Genomic DNA, 21,941 nt, shown 5'->3' with positions numbered 1-21,941 from the left:
TTTAAATTTAATAACATTTGATAAGTTTAGATTATGATGATCGAAAGCTATACATTGATATTTTGTTCTTTCCTATATCAGTGTAAGATGGTAATCTGGTTATCTAGATCAATCGTCTACATTCACTTGCATTAAAAAAATGGTTCACTATTTATGTAATTAATTAATTAAAATTGTTCTTGTTATTTCCTTTTTTATTGCTTAAACTATAAAATCCGGATATCCTAACCTTTCTCAACCTTTTCTGCATCCATCCTTACTTCTTAGAATTATTGGTCATTCATTTGTTTCTCATTTATTCAACCATTTCTATATTAGTCCAAGAAATCTATCATAATATCACCATAATCCATCACATAAAATTATAAGTGGACAGGATAATAATCATGCAAACATTTTAAAAAATAGAATTAAGTCATTATTCACATTACAAGATACAATTAGAAAAATAGAAAAAATTACATTATGAACCGGAATTCTAAATATAATATTCAGTCACTTTTAGAGTACACACTTCACATTAAATCATTCATTCATTTTCAAATAATTGATGAAATCTAAAACCAATCCAACCAATTTTCACAAATTATGAAAATTTTATATGATTTTTATTTGTCTTATGTTTTTGTGGTACTCAAATTTTGCATATATAATTTCATATATTCTCAAAATCTAAAGCAATTATTTTATATATTCTCATAAAAACTATTATATTATTTATAATTTAAAAGTATGTAAATTTTATATATTTTCATAATTTGAAGTTATGAAGGAATTATGTGAATTTTTTGTTTTTGATAATAAAATTATTAGAATTTTTAATTAGTTATAATTTAGATTTGATTGTATTCTTAGTATTCTTTCTTTGCAAATGATAGAAGTTGAAATCTCTAAAACTATAGATTTCATGTTGTGAAGTGTTCAAGTTTTAAAAGATTTCTAGGTTGCAAGTGTTTTATATTTTATAAATTCATGTAATTTTAATTATTTTTAGGTTTTCTTTAGTTTATTATTGCATATAATTTTTATAATATGATGTTGTTTTTTATTCAAAATGACATTTTTATTTGAACTATTATTTTTATAATATGATGCTATTTGATTCATGATATGACATTTTTATTTAAACCATTTTTTTTCCTTACAAGCCCATTTAATTTATAAATGATTTTTATCATACTATTGGTTCATAAATCAAAAGGTTTTTAAATTATAATAAATATTACAAAAACTTGAATTTGTGGCTCTTGACATTTTGGATCCAAATTACTTATCCTAAACCTAAACTATATATACCAAGTAATTGATGTCAAAATTTATTTTGTCATGATAAAATTTAGATCAATAATTAAAGAAGGAAATATGATATCCTTGTGGGATAGCTCAAACACTTTGATCTTCTTTATCATCTCAAAGTTTGTTAGAATAATGAGTTTTTGATGAAAATTCACTAACTTTGTCAAATTAAATCAACCACATTTCTTAAAGTGAATGTAATCAATTAGAAGTGTGGATATGAGTTAGAATTAATGTGACAAAATAACTCTTGAGACTATGATGGTCATCATTCTCAAAAAATAAAATTCATATTACAACTAGAAATGGTAAAATGATAAAAAAGAAAAAGATAAAAAAAAAAAAGAAGGAAGATTTGTAAAATAAATATATTAGAGATCATAAAAACAATTATTACAAGCATGACATAAAATGACATTAGGTGTATACCTATCATACACGCAAGTGTTTCATTGACTTTCACCAAACTTTATTAAAAGTAACAAATTCATAGGTGAAGATGGACTTTACTCATAGAGAGTAGTTAGTATACCTTACCTATATGTTTCCAATTTTATTTTTAAATCATAATAGTAAAATTAATTAATTGATTGGTGATGAAAATGTTTATTTTTAGATTATCACTTTGGATAATTACTTCCTTCTAGTACAACTTATTATACACCAACACAAATCTTAATGATTTCATTTTATTTAACACAATATAATACATGTCCTATTTGTCAATATATTTATATATTTTATCTATTGTTATTTGTTTATACATAACATTAATTATTTAATAAATATATTCTAACATGTTTGTTTTATCAATTATACAACATTGGTAACAACTAATGTTAATGTTATATCAAATAAACTTTATTAAAGGCTTTAGAAGAACTAAAAATCTTGTGTCTAATAATACATGGTTCTATGTTAATGATACTTTGCATTCTGCTAGATTCGAAAGAATCAAGCATTATCAACTTAATTCCTGAGGTGATCAGTGAGGCATCAACTCATTGCAATATCACATGGTTGTATATTAAAGGTCCATACGTTTCTTTTATTGCCTAGTGACTAGTTAATACATTTATAAACCCTTATAGGGTCACATGATATGTTATGCAAATTATAATTTTAATGAGACTATTTTTCCACTATTAGGGGAAAGAAAGCTATGTTTGGAATAACAATATGAAATTCTTGAAACACTTTTAAAATCATACATTTGTTACAAATATTGCATGCATTAATGCCCTTAAAGGATAATTAGGTAGATTGCAATAAATAAATTCATAACACATCTAAAGCATGATGAATGGTATCCTAATAAGACAATGAATTAGTATAGTGATGGTTAAAAGACATAATTCCCTAAAAGAGCAAAATGCATAAGAAAAGGCAAATGTATGCGAAAGTTGGTGTTCTTGAAGAGGCCATACCTATGAAAAAAATAATAAGAATGACTTATTTTTCTAGAACTAATTAAATAAATAACCCCCTAAAGAAGCACAAGTTGTTCTTGAAAATGCACTAATTGAAGAGCCCTAAAAAGAGACAAAATGATAAAAGATAGCCTTTGAAGAGGCACACAAAGATAAAAAATAGGCCTTGAAGAGCTCTTGGTGCCTAAAAGTAAAGATATATATATATTAGTTATGTGCATTACCGGAGGAAGATGAGATCAAGATAATGTTGTCATTGACAATATATCTTCTTTTTAGATGACCCTTGACATCATAAGGAATAGTGAAGGTCCTAAGTCATGAATTGTGTAAGAATAGAAAACTAGAAATAATTAGTCAAAATGAAAATAAGCAATTAAGATAGAATTAAATTTGTTTATAGAAATATAAGGACTTGAAATTAGGATGCTTAAAAATGTAAAGTTTGATTGGATGCAAATGAACTTGAAGTCCAATACTTGAAGACATAAAGTCAATTTGATATAAATAGACTTGAACTCTAATACTTGAAGATATAAAAACTATTGGATACAAATGGATTATTATATGAAAAAGAAATTGAGATAAAAAGAAATAAATGAACTATAGCATAGGGTTTCCTTTGGATACATTGTATTGACTCTTGTAACAACTTAATCACTCAATCATATGATTAATAGTCGTTGAAAGACTTGATATATACTTTATGATATAACTATAATACGCTTATAGGGATCCATAAATATGTTAAATTCCCTAATGCATTCAAAATATATAAAGCAAAAAAGTTCCTAAAGGATTTGAAATGTCTAAAGCAAATAATTTCTTAAACGATTCAAAATTCCTAAAGCAAATAATTTCATGAAGAATTAAAGTGTTTAAAGTAATGATTGAAAATCAAATCGTGATGATAATATACTTGATGAAATTAGGTCATTGCGTAGAAAAAAGTAGGGATTTGTAATAGTTATAATTCTTTTAGAAATCCTGAAGAGCTCACAATAATAATTAATTATCTAAAAAAGGAAATTGAAATGAAAGACCTCAATTTTTTTTTTCCTCACTCACAAATGGAGTAAAAGTGGATTTTTTTTGTTATATATAAGTCTCAAAGTGCTTTCATATGGGCAAATCATAACTAATTTTTTTATAATTATTCATTCATTTGAAGTGAACAAAACTTCATTTCATCCAAAAGAAGAAGTAAAGTAGTGTTTGACCCAAAAGTACCATATCTTAATGTAATTATCACACCGGTGTATCTTGTAAATTGTACATGAATAAACATAATGTTCTCAATCAATCTTCTAGCAAGATACAATTTTACACCAATTGAATAACATTTAAATGAAGTTAAATACATATTGTAGTATTTTAGTGAAACACTTGAAATGGGATTATTTTACTCAAAATGATTAGAATCACTACTTTAGATATACAAATGTTGATTATTTAACAAATTCTCATAATGCTCGTTCTTAGATAGGATACATATTTACTTATGGTACATGATACTACAATATTATAGTAACAAACAATAGCAGTTTTTGTTGGAATTTTTTATGTGTGGACTTACATAATCAATGTGATAATGTCATAAATCAATGTTATTTTATTTTTGCATTGTGGTCTATAATGGGGCTGAACACATATTGTTGTTTGATTTTTTATGGGCTCACCCTAATTCATTTGATTGACCCATTAAGTCAAGTGGTCCAAATAATGTGTGTAATGTATGATATATATATATAAGTGCAAAGGAAGGTTTCTTCTTCTTGGGATGAAAAAAGAGCATGCACTGCACACTCGTCTTGAGAGCACACATGAACTGAATCTTGGGTGTAGAAAGGGAAGAGCTCATTGAACCCGGATTTTCATACCATCTTGGACTGAGCATATTCTTGGACACCAGTGGAGCACGAAAATGGATTTCCATGACATTAATCAAGGTAAACATTTCATTTATTGTCATTTAATGCATATTTTAATGTCTACATGTGAGCTTATGTCGTTTAAAATTTTATCAATTGGTATCAGAGCTTATACATGGATGACATTTGAGCTGCATATTTGAGTTATTTTGGTTTTCCCGTTTTCTGGTTTAGAAGCCATTTTTGGAGGTTTTTTTTTGTGTTGATTCTCGATTTTCAAGCCCGATTGATGTTGGAGACTTGTAGAAAATATTGTTTGGAGCAAAACCTTTTTTTTTTTTAATGGTTTTTGGAGCTCATTGATGGGATTTTGAAAATTAAGGCTTATTTTGGTTCTTCCTTTTATGCGTTTTTTGTGTAATTTTTGGGTTTAGATTGAAGGATTGATGTTCAAAGATGGAAACCTAAGTGTTTTCGTTGGAAAATGCACAAAATTTTGGCTGAAAAAAAAAATTCTCTAGAAGAACCAGGGTCGTGTTTAGCCTGATGGAGAAGATGAACAATGCATGATGACGTCATAAAAAACTTTTTTTTTTTTATTGTCTTGGTATTCTTGGAATTATTATGCATTTGTTAAATTTGGTTTTATTGGGACAATTAATATTATTATTATTTTTCTTTATGATATAATTTTTTATCTTATATCAATAATGTTGTCCTAGGCCCTTTTTGTTAAATATTTAAATTTATTATGACAATAAAGAACACTTGTGTGATTGCCTATCGCAATTCCAAGTGTGTCAAGTTGTGCAAATTAAATATTTGAGTTTATTATGACAATAGTGAACATAGATGTGGTTGCCTATCATGATCCTATATGTGTCAAATTGTCTTTGTTGAGATATTTTATTTTCCACTTTTGGTTGCTTTATTATTGTGATTACTAAGGTCCATACAGGTATTGTAATTGTCTTATCAATGATTATAATACTTTGTAGGATGCTTAGATTGGCGAAGGAAATTAATTATATATTATGAATCGTACTAATTTTCTTTTGCCATTTCGGTAATAAAATTAGTGCATCTTGGTTGTGATATTTAATTAATTATCTTTACCGCTGTGGAATTTCAAGATTCCAAGCTATTGCTAAATTGAAAAATTCTGGAAACTAGCAAATAACATGATATTGTAGTAACATCTATATTGTTTAATTTTTCTATTTTCCTATTTATTAGCAATCTTGAAATTACTCTACAATTATCTGCCATCAAGCCTCTTATTGGAAATAACTTCAAGGCAGTGGTATCTGAAGTTTGATGGGATTATCACCCAAAATGGTTTTAAAAAGAATACAGTTGACAAATGCATATATTTGAGGGTTAGTGGGAGTAGTTACATAGTTCTTGTTTTATATGTTGATGATATATTACTCGCATCAAATGATTCTGACTTGTTGATTGAGACAAAGCACATGTTGTCAACCCATTTTGACATGAAGGATCTTGGTGAGGCTTCTTATGTTTTGGGCATAAAGATTCTTCGTGATAGGGCTAATGAGGTGCTTAAATTGTCTCAAAGAACCTATATTGAGAAGATATTGAAGAGGTTCAATATGCACAATTGTAGTTCTACTAGAGCGCCAGTTGTGAAGGGTGATAAGTTTTCAAAGACTTGGTGCCCTCAAAATGATGATGAGAAAGAGGAAATGAGAACCATTCCTTATTCATCTTTGGTTGGCAGCCTTATGTATGCTCAAGTATGTACACGCCCTAATATTGCTTTTATTGTGAGGATGTTAGGAAGGTACTTGAGCAATCCTGAGAGTCAACATTGGAAAACTGCTAAGAAGGTCCTTAGGTATTTGCAAGGAACTAAGGACTTAATGTTGACATATCAGCACACCAACATACTTAATGTAGTTGGGTTTTGTGATGTTGATTTTGCTGGCTGCATAGATGATAAGAAATCCACTATGAACTATATTTTTGTGATGGCATGAGGAGTTGTATCTTAGAAAAGTGTCAAGCAGACACTTACAACATCCTCAACTATGGAGGCAAAGTATGTGGCATGTTATGAGGCTTGTTGTCATGCTATATGTATGAGGAATTTTATTTCAGCTTTAGGAGTTGTTGACTCCATTTCTAGACTGCCGAAATTATTTTGTGATAATTCTGTAGTTGTTGATTTCTCTAAGAACACTAGGAGTACTTCTCGCTCCAAGCATATTGATGTAAAGTTCTATTTTGTTAAGGAGAAAGTGACAAAGTCTCTTATTGATATTGAGCACATGTCAACAAAAGGTATGTTGGCGGATCCACTAACAAAAGGCTTACCCATAGTTGTGTTTCATGAACCTGTATCTCAAACGGGGTTGTTGGGAGCCTAGGTTGCATTAAGTTAGTGTGAGCCATTTTTGGTATTGTAATATTATGCTATTGTTGGAAGGATTGTTATTATTGTATATTTTCCTGTGAATCAAGCAATGAAGCATGTATGATTGCTTTTGATTATTTGTTTTGATGAGATTTTTTAAGACATTGATTTATGATTATGTATATGTTGTGATGTTTGATTATGTAGTACAAGTGAGAGAATTGAATGTGATAATGTCATAAATCAATAATATTTTATTTTTGCATTGTAGTCCATAATGGGGCTGGACACATATTATTGCTTAATTTTTTATGGGTTCACCCTAATTCACTTGACTGACCCATTAAGTCAAGTTGTCCAAATAATGTGTGTAATGTGTGATATATATGAATATATATATATATATATATAAGTGTAAAGGAAGACTTCTTCTTCTTGGGTTGAAAAAAGGGCACGCACTGCACACTCGTCTTGAGAGCACACACAGACTGAATCTTGGGTGTAGAAAGGGAAAAACTCATTAAACCGGGATTTTCATACCATCACGGACTGAGCATAATCTTGGACATCGGTAGAGCACGAAAATGGCATTAATCAAGGTAAGCATTTCGTTTATTGTCATTTAATGCATGCTTTAATGTCTATATGTGATCCTATGTTGTTTAAAATTTCATTAGTTTTTTCTTCAAATCCTTCAAAGATAGTTGTGATTCACGAAATAAGTTGTGATTGCATATCATTAAGATTTATGATCAACATATTTGAGTTTTGTATGAATTATCCTTCATGAAAGATAAATCTATAATGTTAGATGAGGGCAATATTGTTTGCATTGCACAAATTAAAGGATAATATGTAAAATGTGATAGAATGGAACTTATCTCTTCTAAATTATTTTACACTTATAAGTTCTGGAAAAGTTGTGAAATTGATCTTCGTATATGATCATGTCATAATCTAAAAGTGTATTCATGAAGACATTACTATCTCTTACATTGAAGAAATTAAGACATGACATTGGAATACAAAGATTGAAATATTTTCAAGCTAATGCATTAAAGTACAATTATGTTTACATAGTGTGGTTGTTAGTGTATGGTACTTATTGTTAATTTTTTTTACCTTCATCTAAGTTTTGTCTCGATAGGTTATCCTAATAAGACTTTTATTGAGACGATTTTAATAATCTAAGTCATTAAAAAATATTACATTTTTTTTCTTTCTTTAAGATTTCTCTTATTAAGATTTTAATGAAACATATTTTAAGAATAATTGACATATAAGGGAAGAGTATTACATATCATGTGTAGAAATTTGTAAATATCATCAATTCTCATATTGAACTTTTTATATATCCATATCGTGTTTATCATAATCATAAAAGTATTTTTTGACGTCATTCTGATCGGATCACTCTATATGTTGTTAGAAATAGATAACTTCAAGTTCTTTTTTTTTTTTTTTTTTTAAATTCTTTCTATTAATTCTTCTATTTATTTTCTTTTCTTTTACAACAAAATTTTTTTTTCTTGGAATTATTAGTTTTGGAATATTTATATCTTAATCATATTGATTATTAGTTCCTTTGTTCTCCCCGACAGTGGAAACGACACCATTTGTGTGTCCCTCTTTGTTGCACTCTCCGATGAGGCGATGTCGTTAAACTTATGTGAACGTCAAAACCCCTCTACTATCTCCGTTTTGATCATTATAAAACGACACCGTTTGATTTACACTGCTAACGACGTCGTTTTCTGCTTACGTGCCAAGCCGCGTTCCTCAGAGTTGAATCTTTCTGTCGATCCAACGTTTCTCAGCGCGTCAAGGTGACGAATTCTTCATCTTGGGATTCCAGATTTCTCTCTTGAATTCTATCAAATTCTTATTCATTATATCCCACAACTGTGATCGAAAGACCAAAAAGAAATCATAGGAGATGGGATCACTGGCAACCAATTTCACAGCATCACTCTTCCTCGTTCCCCTGGGCATTCGCCGTCTTCTCTGCTCCTCCTCTCTCTACCTCAAAAACCCTTCTCAATACAGGTCGAAATTATGGTATTTCTCAAATCCCAGGTGGAAAAATTTGGATTTTTACGTCCTTATCATCGCCCTTCCCATTGCTTCATTTGCAGACGTTTTCCTTTTCTTGACATTTTCCGGGCACCCTATCTATCGATTCGCCTTCATCCAGAGATCACTGGTGATTTTGCTCTTCTGGATACTTGCCGTTTTGATCGTTTTACGGGAAAATTTTGATCATATTCTCATTCACGAGAGTTTGGTATTTGTTTTCGCTGCAATTTCGTTTGTCGCCGAGTATTCGGTGATTGGTAAGGGAATTAATGGCCTGGGCGAAGCTGTGTACGAGTGGTTAGGTGGATTGACTCTCCTTTGTGCTGCTTCTTGCCTGTATCTATCAATTAGGCCTACTGCTTTCTTCGCCGAGTTTTTGTTGTGTTCCGGGATTGTGTTTAAGGGGACATGGTTATTGCAAGCGGGGCTGTCATTGTACTCTGATGTATTCTCATTGAAGGGGTGTCATAAATTTTTGACTGATGTTGTATGTGATCTTGAAGAGGATAGCTTGAGGGGTGTGGCTTTAATGAATCTTTTGTTTATTGGGCATGCAATTGGAGTCTTGATTACATGTCTCGTGTTGTTCGGTACCTTGTCTTCTAACCAGAACTTGAGGCATGACGATGGGACGGGATCATTGTTGTCAGAGCCTGACTTGCTTCATGAATTTGACGTTGAGTGAGCTTTGGTATGCTTCATGAATTTGAGGTTGAGTGAGCTTGTATCATGGTACCAAAGAAAATGGTATCATGTGGGGATTGTTTGTTTGTTACTTCTCTACAGGTAGGCTGTGTTGACCTTTTTCTTCCATTTACTTGTTGGCATACAGAATTTGTTTCTTAGATTCTTTTAATCATGAGCTGGCTGTTCCATTTTGATTTTACTGTTAATTTTACTCGTAATTATTGAAAATAATGATGGTCAAATTCCAGTTTGAGGAACTACTGGAGGTGGACCGTATGCATGATGTGTATATCTTTTTGATTGATTGATTGATCTCGGTTATTCAAGTATAGCAAATCAGGTTCATGGGAAGTCTGCACAGTCTCGCTTTAAAGCTCCAATTCTTGGTCATTTGTTGAAATGTAGCTCTGCTAAAGATTAATTGTTGCACTTGCGATAGCAATATGGATGCCTATTGTCATTCAATGATGCCTTTATCTGCTTGGGGGGATTTTTACTTCAGACTTACTTTCCTGCCAGTTCTTGGTTCTACAGCCTTTAGTGAAGATACATGGAGGTGTTTGTAGAAGATTGATGATCCAGAAAGTAGTTGTTAGCCACTCATTTCATTTTTATTTGAATTTGAGAATCATGCCCCTGATTCTGGCATGAGTTTCTACATAAAGTTTGTGGACATCAAGTTGGGTGTTGTTCCTCCCACAGAAAAGAAGTCTACAAAATCTTCACTCAAGAACACAATTTGTGTTCTAGTCTATGTATTATAGGCCATGTTTACACAGATGTTTGTGTGTGTGCAAAGAACAAGGTGGACTTGTTTTTGGTTGTTCAATTAAATATACTGGTGATAAGAGACATAAGCTATTATGTGCCTTGGCCACCAGACACAACTGCATTATTAAATTACTAAATGCAAAGCAAATATTCGTCTACATGTTTCAAAAGCAAACACAGGTTGATATGTTCATAAAGCAAGGGTCATTAGCATGTGGACATGTTTGTCAGGTCTACAAGTGTCTGAAGCCTAATGAGTGGAAGGTAGAAGTAACCTGCATAGCATAAGTTTATTTTGAAGTGTCATTTGGTCAAGAACACTCTTAATTTACAGCAACCATAGTTTGCACTATTACTGCCTACAGCTCATAGGAAACTGAGGAAGTATCTCCCTTTCTAATTACGGTGGGCTGAGAAAGATAAGATTGCATCACTGATTGAAACTATAATGATAATCAGTATTTATCATGCTTCTCCTTGTGTCAAGTAAAAATGTTGGAAACCACTTGATGGAAATATTTTTACTAAATAATGGAAAATGGATCATATTATGAAAATTTTACTTGTAACGTGTTTCCATATTGCAAGATAAAGCCACTGTGTTTTTTAAAAAATTTATCAATTTTTTCTAGTGTGAATAGAAGTAAATGCATCACTTCATATGCAAAACTGTGGCTGTTTGCAGAATCTCGCTTTTGTCTTTTCCCTATAAATAATTTCCTTAGAAATATGGTGCACATAGTTTAAATTGACATGGATGAATCAAAAATTAAATAAAGCAGACTGAGCACATGTGCAATTGAAATTTGTATTCCATGATATCAAATAGTTAAATCTACATGGACACACTTGTCCATGAGCACGGGGCTCATAAACTGGATTGTAGCCATATTCTAACATCTTGTTCTTGTAAATAATTTCAGTATTGAAGAAAGCAAACTGTTATGATCATTTTTCTGCTATTGATGAGTAACATATGGTATCTTTAGATTATTGGAACACCCTGAAACCTATAATTGTGTCTAGTGAAATAGGTAACTGGGGATCATTAGCCAAATTATTTATTCTCATGGACATCTTAACAATATGGCTGCAATTTCTATTCAAAAGAAAGTTAGATGGTCGAAATGATTCCTGAATTCATCCCCTAGCTTGTGTTTAGAGAAGAAAAATAGTATCTAAGTCAAGGAAAAACAGTTACCTTATTGTTTTTCTCTCTTTTGTTTTTGCCCTGTACCTCTCAATTATGCATTACTGATAGGGGCATACACATGAGAGCAGGACTTCTGGGACCATTTTGAGGATCTACTTTCATAAAGTTGCAAATGACTGGTTTATCCTGGAGTAGTACAAATGGCTCTGAAGTTGGGGATCAAGAAGAAGAATCTCTGAGTATGGTCATGCTCTGCTCCAAGTAGAGAATCTACCATCCCATGATTGACTGGATTGATGGATTCTTGCATTGATTGTGCTTCAAACCCACAATTAAAGGACATATTAATATACAGTTATACACAAGCTTGGCCCTTTCTTTCTTGCTATATTTCATTGTTTTTTAACTAGCCAGAAGGCCTAAGTTTTACCTTGTATAGAGAAAATTCTTATACGCAATTCAGCAAGGAACAGTTTACTGAAGTCAAAACCATGTAGTTCACATCTCAAGGTACATTGTCCCCAATGTGTGTGTATTACAGCATAAGCTTTGTAAATTTCTTGCTTGCTTGCTTGGTTTATTTCTTTTGTTTCTTTAACAAGTCAGAGGGCAAATATTTTTCCTTGTGTAGAGAAAATTATTATATACAATTCAGTTGTGGATAGTTTACCAAAGTCAATACCATGTAGTTTGCATCTAATGACTTGATTACGGCACATTACAGTAGCTTCTTCTAGAAACAGAAAATATTTGAACTTTCTTCCATCAAGTGATGAGTTATTTCTGAGGTTAAGATGGATGGTTTTGTGATGTAAAGGGAATTAATTTTATGTTGATCCTTTCATTGGCCTTTGGCAGATAGATCTCTCTGTATCTCTAGTAAGATTTTCTTGAGTAAAATTTTATTCTTACTTTGAAATTTCTCCATGGCATGTAAATTTGCTGGCTTTTGATATCATAGACACTCATCATACTAATTGTGGTGGCACATTGTAGTTTTTAATACTCAGTACCTTGCAAGATAGATATATTACTGTCTTGTCCAATTTATCAAACTTAAATCAGCTGCTCTTGTATGACAAGAAAGGTTCTTAACTTCTCTCCTGGAATCATCAACAATCTGTTCTTCTTGTAAAATATAGTTTCTTTCTTTTGCAAGACCTGTAGAATGTTCCACCATTGTTGATTTTCATGGATTTCAGACTTCATTTCATCAACTGTGATTTTTATCCTTATTTTATTTACAAATTTATCCTTTGTTAAAGGTCCTTTTTTTAATAGAAGAGAATAAAGCAGTGGACATGCAACTGAGAATGACCACATCAAGGTCCAGTGCCAATGGCTGTTCATTGGAATTAAGTTCTTGGGGGTCAACTTCTTTTGTTGTAATTCTATCTTCCACTTCAGTGCATGAAACAGAGTTGATGTCACATTTCATGGTTGCAGTGAATATTTATGTCTTCAAACAGTGTATATTTTCAGGCTCTTCAAGTTTTAAATGACTCTAGATGGCACCTCTTTGTATGGCCATGTGCCAGCAGCTGAGAGCACAGTTAGTTGACTTCTAATTTTGAAGATCGGTCATATAAGGTAATTCTGTAATAGCACTATTTCTTAATGACAATTCCTAATTGGCATTAATAACAAGCTTTGATGATTCTACTGATCAAAAAGCTTCACTGTGTTTAGCATAGCACCCTTTGTGGTGAGCCTTACTTGTTCAACTTGGAGGCAATCATACGACCTATATTGAATGACTGTACAGTTGGCACCATATCTGGTCTGTAATGGTTATGTTGGTCATGGATGGGGAGTGTATTAGGTGTGTTGGAGATCAAAGTCCAGGGATATGTTTAGAAGAGGACATCTTGACAGAATCCTTAGTAAGACAATACCATTGTGATTTTATGATTTGATACTTGACTGGAATTCAAGTAAATCATCCTTCAAAGGTGCCCTCACTTGTCAAAGCATTTGTGAAACATGAAAGGCTTTCCAAAATTCTGTTAGACACTATGACTAGATAGGATGACTAACTTAAACACTTGGAAATCAAGTCCAGAAGCAAGGCATACAAAATATCATAAGCTGAAAGCTCTACTGAAGAGATGGGTAAAACCCCTCTACTTCGTCAGCATGTGTATCATGACTAGCACCTACTGTGGGAGTTAATATGTGCCAAACAACTTGCATTTGCTGTTTCATTATTTTCCTTGCTCTCAAATTACAGAGTTGAGCAAAACGAGGCAAATCATTTAGGGGTTCATATATGAACATGCAAAAGAGTCAATGTCAGCAAAGGAGCTTTGAGGCAATTCTCTTTCAGACTTATTGATTCTTGTTTATTTTAGTACTTAGTGATCTTGTTGTGGCAATGATCAATTCAAAACCAGATATATATGTTGTCTTCCAGAAAATGAATTGATTGGGTCAGATTATTCTTAATTTTCCATTTCCTTTGTGTCTGTAAATTGGATTAAACTAGAATATTATGTTTGTACTGTAAATTGCCAATCACTCAGTCATACTTCAGTGTGGTGCCTCTTTGAATTGTCTGTTGCCATAATCTTTCTGACTTAGAATTTATAACAGGTTTTCATGGTAAAATCCAAGAGAAACCCATTTTTCTTACTTGCAATGGTAGGACTTTCCATTTCCTTTTAAATGTTGGCTTGAAATACTTGTTAAATAGATTTGATTTCATCAAAGGTATTGTTTCTGGAAATTCTTTTATTCATGTATTGCTTACAAGTTAGATGCTGATATGTACCAACTTTCTTCTGTGCTTTATGATTTTATGATTAACAAATGGTGGTGTGAGAATTGAATGGGGAATCGTTTTTATAAATGTGTAGTAGACTAACAGACACATTGCGCATTTTGGTTTTTAAAATGTAAAGCACACCAGAGATTAGGAATGTTAAACTTTCTTGAAAATTTCCTGAAATTATTAATTTATGCCCTTCAACATAAATATTGTGACAAAAGAAGCAATGGAGATCCAGTGATGGACTGATTGATAAGTTATAACTTGCTTTACCAAAATAAAAAATAAAAAATTTGTGAAGTTATGACAATAATCAACATGGTTATATATTTGATGATTGATAATGAAATAGAAATTAATCTAATTTGGTATATTTTATCAGGGAAAACTTTGGCATGGTCAACCACTGTTGGCGAAAACGACTGAATCCATGGATTTTAATAGGAGATCGGATCTTCTTGGTGAAATGACATCTTCGATTGAGAACTTTTGATCTTGATAAACTGACCAGCTTCCTTACACACCTACATCCTGCATCAGACCATTTACCTTCATGAATAAAATAATATAGTCAATACTAACAGCTAAGAGAAACCTTATGTGGTCATTATTTCTTCCATAATTCCCTATTGCAAAACTTTTGCTTGAAATAATTAGGAAATAATCAGATGAATAGTGGGTTGAGCCAAGCTCTTCATCAAGTTTTTAAACATTGAAAACAATAGAAACCAGCTGCTTCCTACATTTCTTTCTTTATTTTTTTTTCTTTCTTTATTTATATTTGTTATTATCTTTTAAGATTCATCAACTGAAGCATACCTTCAACCTTCTGAATATGCTCCTCTTCTTCCATGCTTGCATTCTGCAGAACCTGCTCATTGCAAAACCGGAAATCAGTGGTTCTTTCTTGTTCAGCTGCAACAGTTCAATTGGATTTGCTCATTTTTTGCAACATTGAAGTACTGGTTCAGTCTCAATATGCTTGTTAATGTGAAGAAGAATAAAAGAAAAAGAAAAGGTTTCTTAGTATAACTACTGTTAAACCACTTGTTCTAAGGTTTTCATTTCATTACCTCAACTAAACTTTCCAAACGGTTTTTCATCCTTCTTTGTATGAAACCTCTGGTACACTATTTGCACAATCTTTTCAGTCCAAAGATGCAAGAACACCTGTCCTTAATAATTCCATAAACAACCAGAATGAAGTTTTACCTTTACATGATATTTCACATAGGCATAAAAGTTCAAGAGACTCCACACTGTCTTGTCTAGCTGCTTACCTTCAACATGATGTGAAAAAATATCTGCAAATAGGTCACGCAAAGATAATTTAAGAAAAGCCTTCTCAGACCCAGGACATGAGAAAAAACTGCTATTTATATACATTGAAAAGCGTTAGGTAGGTTAGGAAAATCTCGTAAGGTTTAATCTTGAACAAAAATAGATGTCACCTTTGAGTTTCAGATGAATGATTTATGTTTCAGTTATTTGTGGTTGGGGCATTTGATTTTAAGTTTGTTAGTTATGCAATGGTGTGTGACCATCTTTTAATTAGATGACCATAATGTAGTTAGAACTACACTATACTGCAGATGGCTTTGATTTAATATTGTATGTCTAGCAAATACCAAAAGAGACAAATCCTCCATTAGTGCTCAAATCTTCAAAAAGCTCTCCTCTCAACTCAGGAGGAGGAATGGGTGACCAGGTGCAAGGAGGTGCTTTAGCCCATGCTTCTGAACTTCCCACATCCATGAGTTCCTGTCAAAAAAATTCCGTTATTCCAAGGAATTGGAGGCAGAATTTGATTTCAATTCTAGAAATCGTGAGAACACCATTAGTTTTGTAATAATTGTCTGCCACAAACCTGAAAGAAGGCGGTTGCAATAATCACATCTGAATTTTCTCTGAAGCGCATTGGAAATACTGCAGTGATCTTTTGTGGCTGTCAAATAGACAAATCCACTTCTGTTTAGACAATTCTAGTAGCATAAGAAATTATAACTCATACAGTGTTACTTTATATATTATAACTGTGAAGGGCTTCAGTTGCCACTGTTAAATAGGTTCAAATAAACTCAACCAAATATGTTTTTAGTGTGGTGTAAATTCCAAATTAGTAAATAATAGAGGTTATGACCTTGCAAGTCATGATACTAAGTTTCACATTATCAGCTTCAGTTTTAGTTGGAATCCTGTAATCTTGAGGAATTTTGGTCAAAATACTGGAAACCCAAGGTTAACATCAGTTGAAATTTCAAATTGTTGAAAATTTTAAAATCCTTTGATATGAGGAAAGAAAAAAGTGTTGCATTCTAAGACTGTCAAGAAGTGTAGGACATGACAAGTCCTCAAAATTGAGACATGAGGACGCAACTACACCTATGTGTCAATGAATATGATAGTTCTCTATGTTTGAATTTGTGCTTGTTTGCAGAATTTAATCATTTTCATAGCAGGTGTTGTAAGCTGAAAGAAAACGCCATGGCCATGATACAGCTTTTCTTTTGCACAACATTTGTGAGTAAACATGGTCGTTTTTAGGTGTACAAACTGGTGTTGAACATTGGTCGACATGAATATATATTTTATATATATGTTGTTTTTGGTGTGAACACTGAACAAGTGTCTGACATGCCAATTGTTAATGATAGAAATGACCTACAAATTATAACTTGAATCTTTCATACTTCGAAATTTTGGCCAATTTCTGTGATGGGATAAATAGCTGGATAACCATTTTTACATTTTTCGGGGATTGCCATTTTTTGTTAAGAAGAACAGGTGTCCTAAAGAGGCTTTTCTTTTGTCCTTTTTAGGTGTGTTTTTGTTGTAGGCATACTTTAGTTTGCTATTTCTCTTTTATATTGGCCAAGTCTTAATTTTCCCAAAGAAGAGGTTTATTTGAGACATGGAAATTACCTGCCTGATGACAAAGAAAGGCTCTCGTGGATGATAGACAAGTTTGATTGGTTTGTACATCCCTTGTGATGTGTCCTGTGAATTGACATTCTGCAACATTTCTTTCAGCTGAGAGCTTAGGATTACAGCTTGTACTGAGGAAATCTGTGCTATTACCTTTGCACCGTCTGGAACATGACATCCATGGACACAATTAGAAACTCACTAAATGATTTTCAAATGAGTACTTTTTTTGCATTCAAGAATAAGAATGTTATCTTCTAGTAAGTATTTTATTTGTCTATTATTTTTCCACTACAACTCAATAGTATGAGAAGACACATTATTTTGGTGAATCTAGAAGATTCTAGAACTCACAAGGTGTAATGGAGAACTTATTATGTTTATAAGTCTCAATGGGACTTTTCTTGTATTTTTTTTGTTGATTTAATACTAATGTTACAAGCTTAACCTACTTATTTCTCTGTCTAACAACTGGTGTTTTAACTTAAGCTCCATGACTTGTTTTTGGGAAAACTAGAAGTCTTATGCTATTTCCTTCAGAATGTTTAGCGTCAAACATTCTTGGATGGATGCTCCAACCCAAATCCTGAGACTTCCGTGCTGGGAAGAAGCTGGAATCCTCAATTAAAATGGAGATTTTCTTGGAGCTAAAATGCTGGTACACTTCATCTGCTTTCTTCTTCCACACATGGTTTATCCCTAATTTATGTCTGGCTTTGTTTCATTTAGCCCACTGTTGGAAATGTGATGATGCATGCTGATATCTCTTCTTGAATATAACAATGAGACAGTTCATTCTCAAATATCATGATATTGCTTTACTCTTTCAAGTTGATCTCAGTATCCATATGCCACTTACATCAGTTTCTATAAGACTTAATCTAGTCCTCCTCTTGGAATCCTATAAAACCACCATCCCGTGGCAAGTTGTTAAAATTCATATTACTTTTTTTTTGTCCTTCTTCTTAGCAACTAAATTGAGTATTTAATTCATCTTCCAAATAGATCTGTTCACTCAGAAGAATATGAATTATAATAATATATATAACAATGACAGTTGTAGTAGAGTAATAATAATAAAAATAATATAACTGGTATAAGAAAATGCATCTGTGTGCTAATAAACTATTGTTAGATTACTAAGGTCAATTGAAATTACCAAACCTTTGCCTTGTGGAATTTTAGCAAGATCAAGTCTTAGAGTGAGCTGATATCCCTCTCTTGCAGGTTCAACAATCTCCAAAACATCAGAACAAATTCCCTTTATCATCTCTATGGTGTAATGTGAAAGGCCATGTGAGGGCAGAACTCCTTGGGACAGTAGTGGGGTAGCTATTGACAAGTAGGTGTCATGTGGATCAGATGCAGAAGACTGTTAAACACAGAAATGTCAGAAATTCTGAAACTATTTGTCAATATTTTGATATGGTTCCAAGATGATAAAATATTTTTACCCTAGGATGCACCTTATTCCCAAAACTGAGTGAGTAATTCCTGAGTCTAGATTATCTCATGGTTTTGAATTTGTAACTTTTCCATGAAAAATGATAGATGATACATGATGGAGCAGTTGATTAATCCATTTAGTGAAGGGTCAATCAAGATCGGGGGGAAACAATGGAAAACTTATTTAAAGTGTAGTATCTAAAGTATGTGAGAAACTTGTCAAAGGTTTTACCTGGACATGGTATTCCACTGACCCAAATTCATACAAGTGGTGGTCAATCTCCATAGGCTTCTCAGTGCTGCCATGAAAGAAGTAATCTTGATCATTAGTGTAATTTTAATTTTGTTCTGCACTAATCAAACTTCTTCCATGCTCCATTTGGCTGCTGAGAAGATGCTCAGAAATAAATGAAACCCCAAAAACACTACAATAGCATTTTCATTCCCACGAAGATCCAAAAATTCTTTTCTTTTCCTTCATCTTCTCAGGAAACCAAACAGGGGATTAGTTTTTTAATAATGAAATTATATGTGGCAAAACAACTAATTCATACTGAAACATTTGCAGCAGGAACAATGGCAAATATCCATGAGATTGATTCTACTAACGTTGAGTTATTAAACTAGGAGGTTAATGAGAGCTTGTCAAATTAACTGATGATATGTACTTTAAAGAAGATTAAACTTTTGTAAGTTGGTTAATAATTACTGATTGATGTTTGATTTAAAGGTTCAATGCACCTGATAGCTCTCACAAAGCATTACAATGACTCATTTTTCATTGAAAAATGCAGGGCACTAAAAGTGACTTTTTGTTTTGCACCCTATCCAACACTATGAAATGGCAGATTCTCATTTCTGGATGACTGAAACTGAAGATAAAACGTGCTAGAAGGTTGCCATTTTCCCACCCAAGTTGGTGATCTTTGACTTCAGATTTTGAAGACAAGAATTGACAGATCCCCCTTACCCACTTGTTGGAAAATGTTGTAACTACCAACCAAAGTGAAAGAAGAGAACAGCTTCATCCCACAGGGCAATCATTGGAACTCTATTCACTGGGTATCTACCTGGAAATCACATTTTCTTGTCTGCCAAACAGCATGAGTGCTCAAGAGGTCCCCACCAAAGGTGAAAATTACATATGGCTCCCTCATCCATATGTGCAATTCTGTACCTTGCATTATGTCCTGTTTGATTCCTAGCTCCTACATTTTCAATTCTTTAGAATGATGGATTGGTTAGGCTATTTACTCTGCCACACTTGCCATCCAAAATATCAAAATGAAAATCTCTTTCCTGGGTTTGGTTTCTGGAATAGAGTCGTCAAATGAAATTACTATTGTTTCTTTCTGCTAACTTAATCACTTTCTTTTACTGTTGCTGTTGATTTAATATCTAGAAAATATCATCCTATCCTTTAATATTCGAATGACACATGTCAGAAAGTAGATAAGAGCTTCTGTTTCTCTACTGCTATTTATGTTATAATGACTCACACTGGTCCACACTGGATGAACACAACTGCTTCAACATTGTCACACACAGTAGTCATAGTTGCAGATCAATTTGGACAGAAGCAAAAAAATATGTAGATAAAGAATTACATAAATTGCAGTGACAATCTTAAAATTCATCAGCAAACCAGTAAAAGAAAAATTACATGCATGCTTTGCACACCTGTTAAATAAAACACTGATGTTGTGTTGCCATTTCCCAGAGACAAAGGATTCTTACCGGTATAACTTGAGCAGGATCTCCTTCAGCGCTGGTGAAGCCCTTTCAAAGCACGCCATTCTGGGTAATCTCTTTTATCTCTGCCTAGTTCTCTCCCTCTCTACACATTGGGGGTGAAGGGTGATGAACTAAGAAATGCAGTGTTGAACATCTTAGTTAAATGTCTGGGTTGGTAAGAACTTTGAGTGAATTGTAAGTCCCATGTAGCAATCATGTTTAGGAAACCTTTGAAGCAAACACCTACTCCCCACCATGCCAAATCTATATCGCTTTCTTTGCAACCACTATGAAAAAGCTCCAAGGCTCGCATATACTTTACATGTAAACAAACCCAAACTTGAACTACCTGCCTTCAACAACCATTTGTTTCCTTTTTCTCTGGTTCTAAAAAATATTTGGTCATCTCTCCTCATCCACCCATGTCCAAACATGTACGAACTTATGTATTTTTGGTACTTTTTTTTAATCATATAATTAAAAAAAAAAAAAGGAAAAAACCTTAAAACATGTTTGGGAACATTTTCAAAAATATTTTTAAAGAAAAAATTTTTCTGAACAGCTTTAAAATTAGTTTTATGATCTTTTTTAAAACAAAAGTTGATTTCAGAACTTGGGGAAATACTATGGTACTATAATGGTACCTATCAAATAAAAGTACAAACATTGAGACCGACAAATGTACGTGACATTTTCTGATTGATGATAGATTTTTAATAGGTATCGAAAAATTACATTTTTGTATCGTAGCTTGACCTTTTTAGGTATTTCTTAAAAATATTTTTCTTTTACCTATAATGCATTATTTTTAATCATTTTTCATATTAATATCTTTATTTTTTAAAATAATCCATAAAAAAAAGTGAAAATAACATAAAATAATTAAAATATACATAATAGCTTTCAATAACAAATTTATAAAAAAACTGTTTTAATTGTTTTCAAAAATAAATTTTCAAACATGTTCTTAATTTTCTTATCCACATGGAATACCTTGTGTGGTGGAAAGAAAAGCAAATCTAGGAATAATTGAAGTAAAAAATATACCATAAGATTGGTAGTGGTGCACACTGCATAATATACATAAAACATGGATCACATGCTCTACAGTGCCAAGCCTTCAATTATTGTAAATGATATCCATTCTTCCAACACTGCCAATTCAACAATTATTGTTTATGAGTTCTTGAGATTCTCGAGTCTACCATTAAAAAATTAAAAAATTAAACTATTAAATTAATTAATTTAAGACCCGACGGCCTCAGATAATCCTCCCAGTGTGAGAATATAATCTTGTCCTCATTCGCACCGTGGCTTCTATTGACCGCCAGCTTTTGTAATGGAGTGAAAACAACCGTCCCATCAAATGATGCCTAACCATCGAACAGTTAAATCAAAACTATTGAAA

The 21,941-nt window shown here is 32.3% G+C and overlaps 1 protein-coding gene across 10 annotated transcripts; it reads left to right on the top strand.

The window, feature by feature from the left end:
* The first annotated feature begins 8,595 nt into the window (after positions 1 to 8,595).
* On the top strand, positions 8,596 to 20,952 carry LOC104879302 (uncharacterized). Of its 10 annotated transcripts, none has more exons than XR_009465678.1 (5): positions 8,596 to 9,836; positions 13,144 to 18,011; positions 18,581 to 19,488; positions 19,594 to 19,930; positions 20,520 to 20,952. XR_009465678.1 is itself a non-coding variant. In XM_010651834.3 (2 exons), the coding sequence occupies exon 1, from the start codon at positions 8,911 to 8,913 to the stop codon at positions 9,733 to 9,735; it is 825 nt and encodes a 274-aa protein (XP_010650136.1). In that variant the 5' UTR covers positions 8,702 to 8,910; the 3' UTR covers positions 9,736 to 9,836; positions 9,986 to 10,683. The 10 variants fall into 10 exon arrangements, 1 of the variants encoding a protein (XP_010650136.1); XR_009465675.1 differs by lacking the exon at positions 18,581 to 19,488 and having other exon boundaries at positions 8,601 to 9,836; positions 11,790 to 13,251; positions 15,297 to 18,011; XR_009465679.1 differs by lacking the exon at positions 18,581 to 19,488 and having other exon boundaries at positions 8,636 to 9,836; positions 13,144 to 13,251; positions 17,871 to 18,011.
* The last annotated feature ends 989 nt before the right edge of the window (positions 20,953 to 21,941 follow it).

Source organism: Vitis vinifera, chromosome 5 (genome assembly GCF_030704535.1).
Source record: "Vitis vinifera cultivar Pinot Noir 40024 chromosome 5, ASM3070453v1".
Classification (NCBI taxonomy): Eukaryota; Viridiplantae; Streptophyta; class Magnoliopsida; order Vitales; family Vitaceae; genus Vitis; species Vitis vinifera.
The sequence above is the reverse complement of the archived record's forward strand: the minus strand, read 5'-3'. Positions and strand labels throughout refer to the sequence as shown.

What these genes read in the sequence shown, in the direction of transcription:
- LOC104879302 (XM_010651834.3), top strand. Translation starts at nt 8,911, where the DNA reads ATGGGATCACTGGCAACCAATTTCACAGCATCACTCTTCCTCGTTCCC.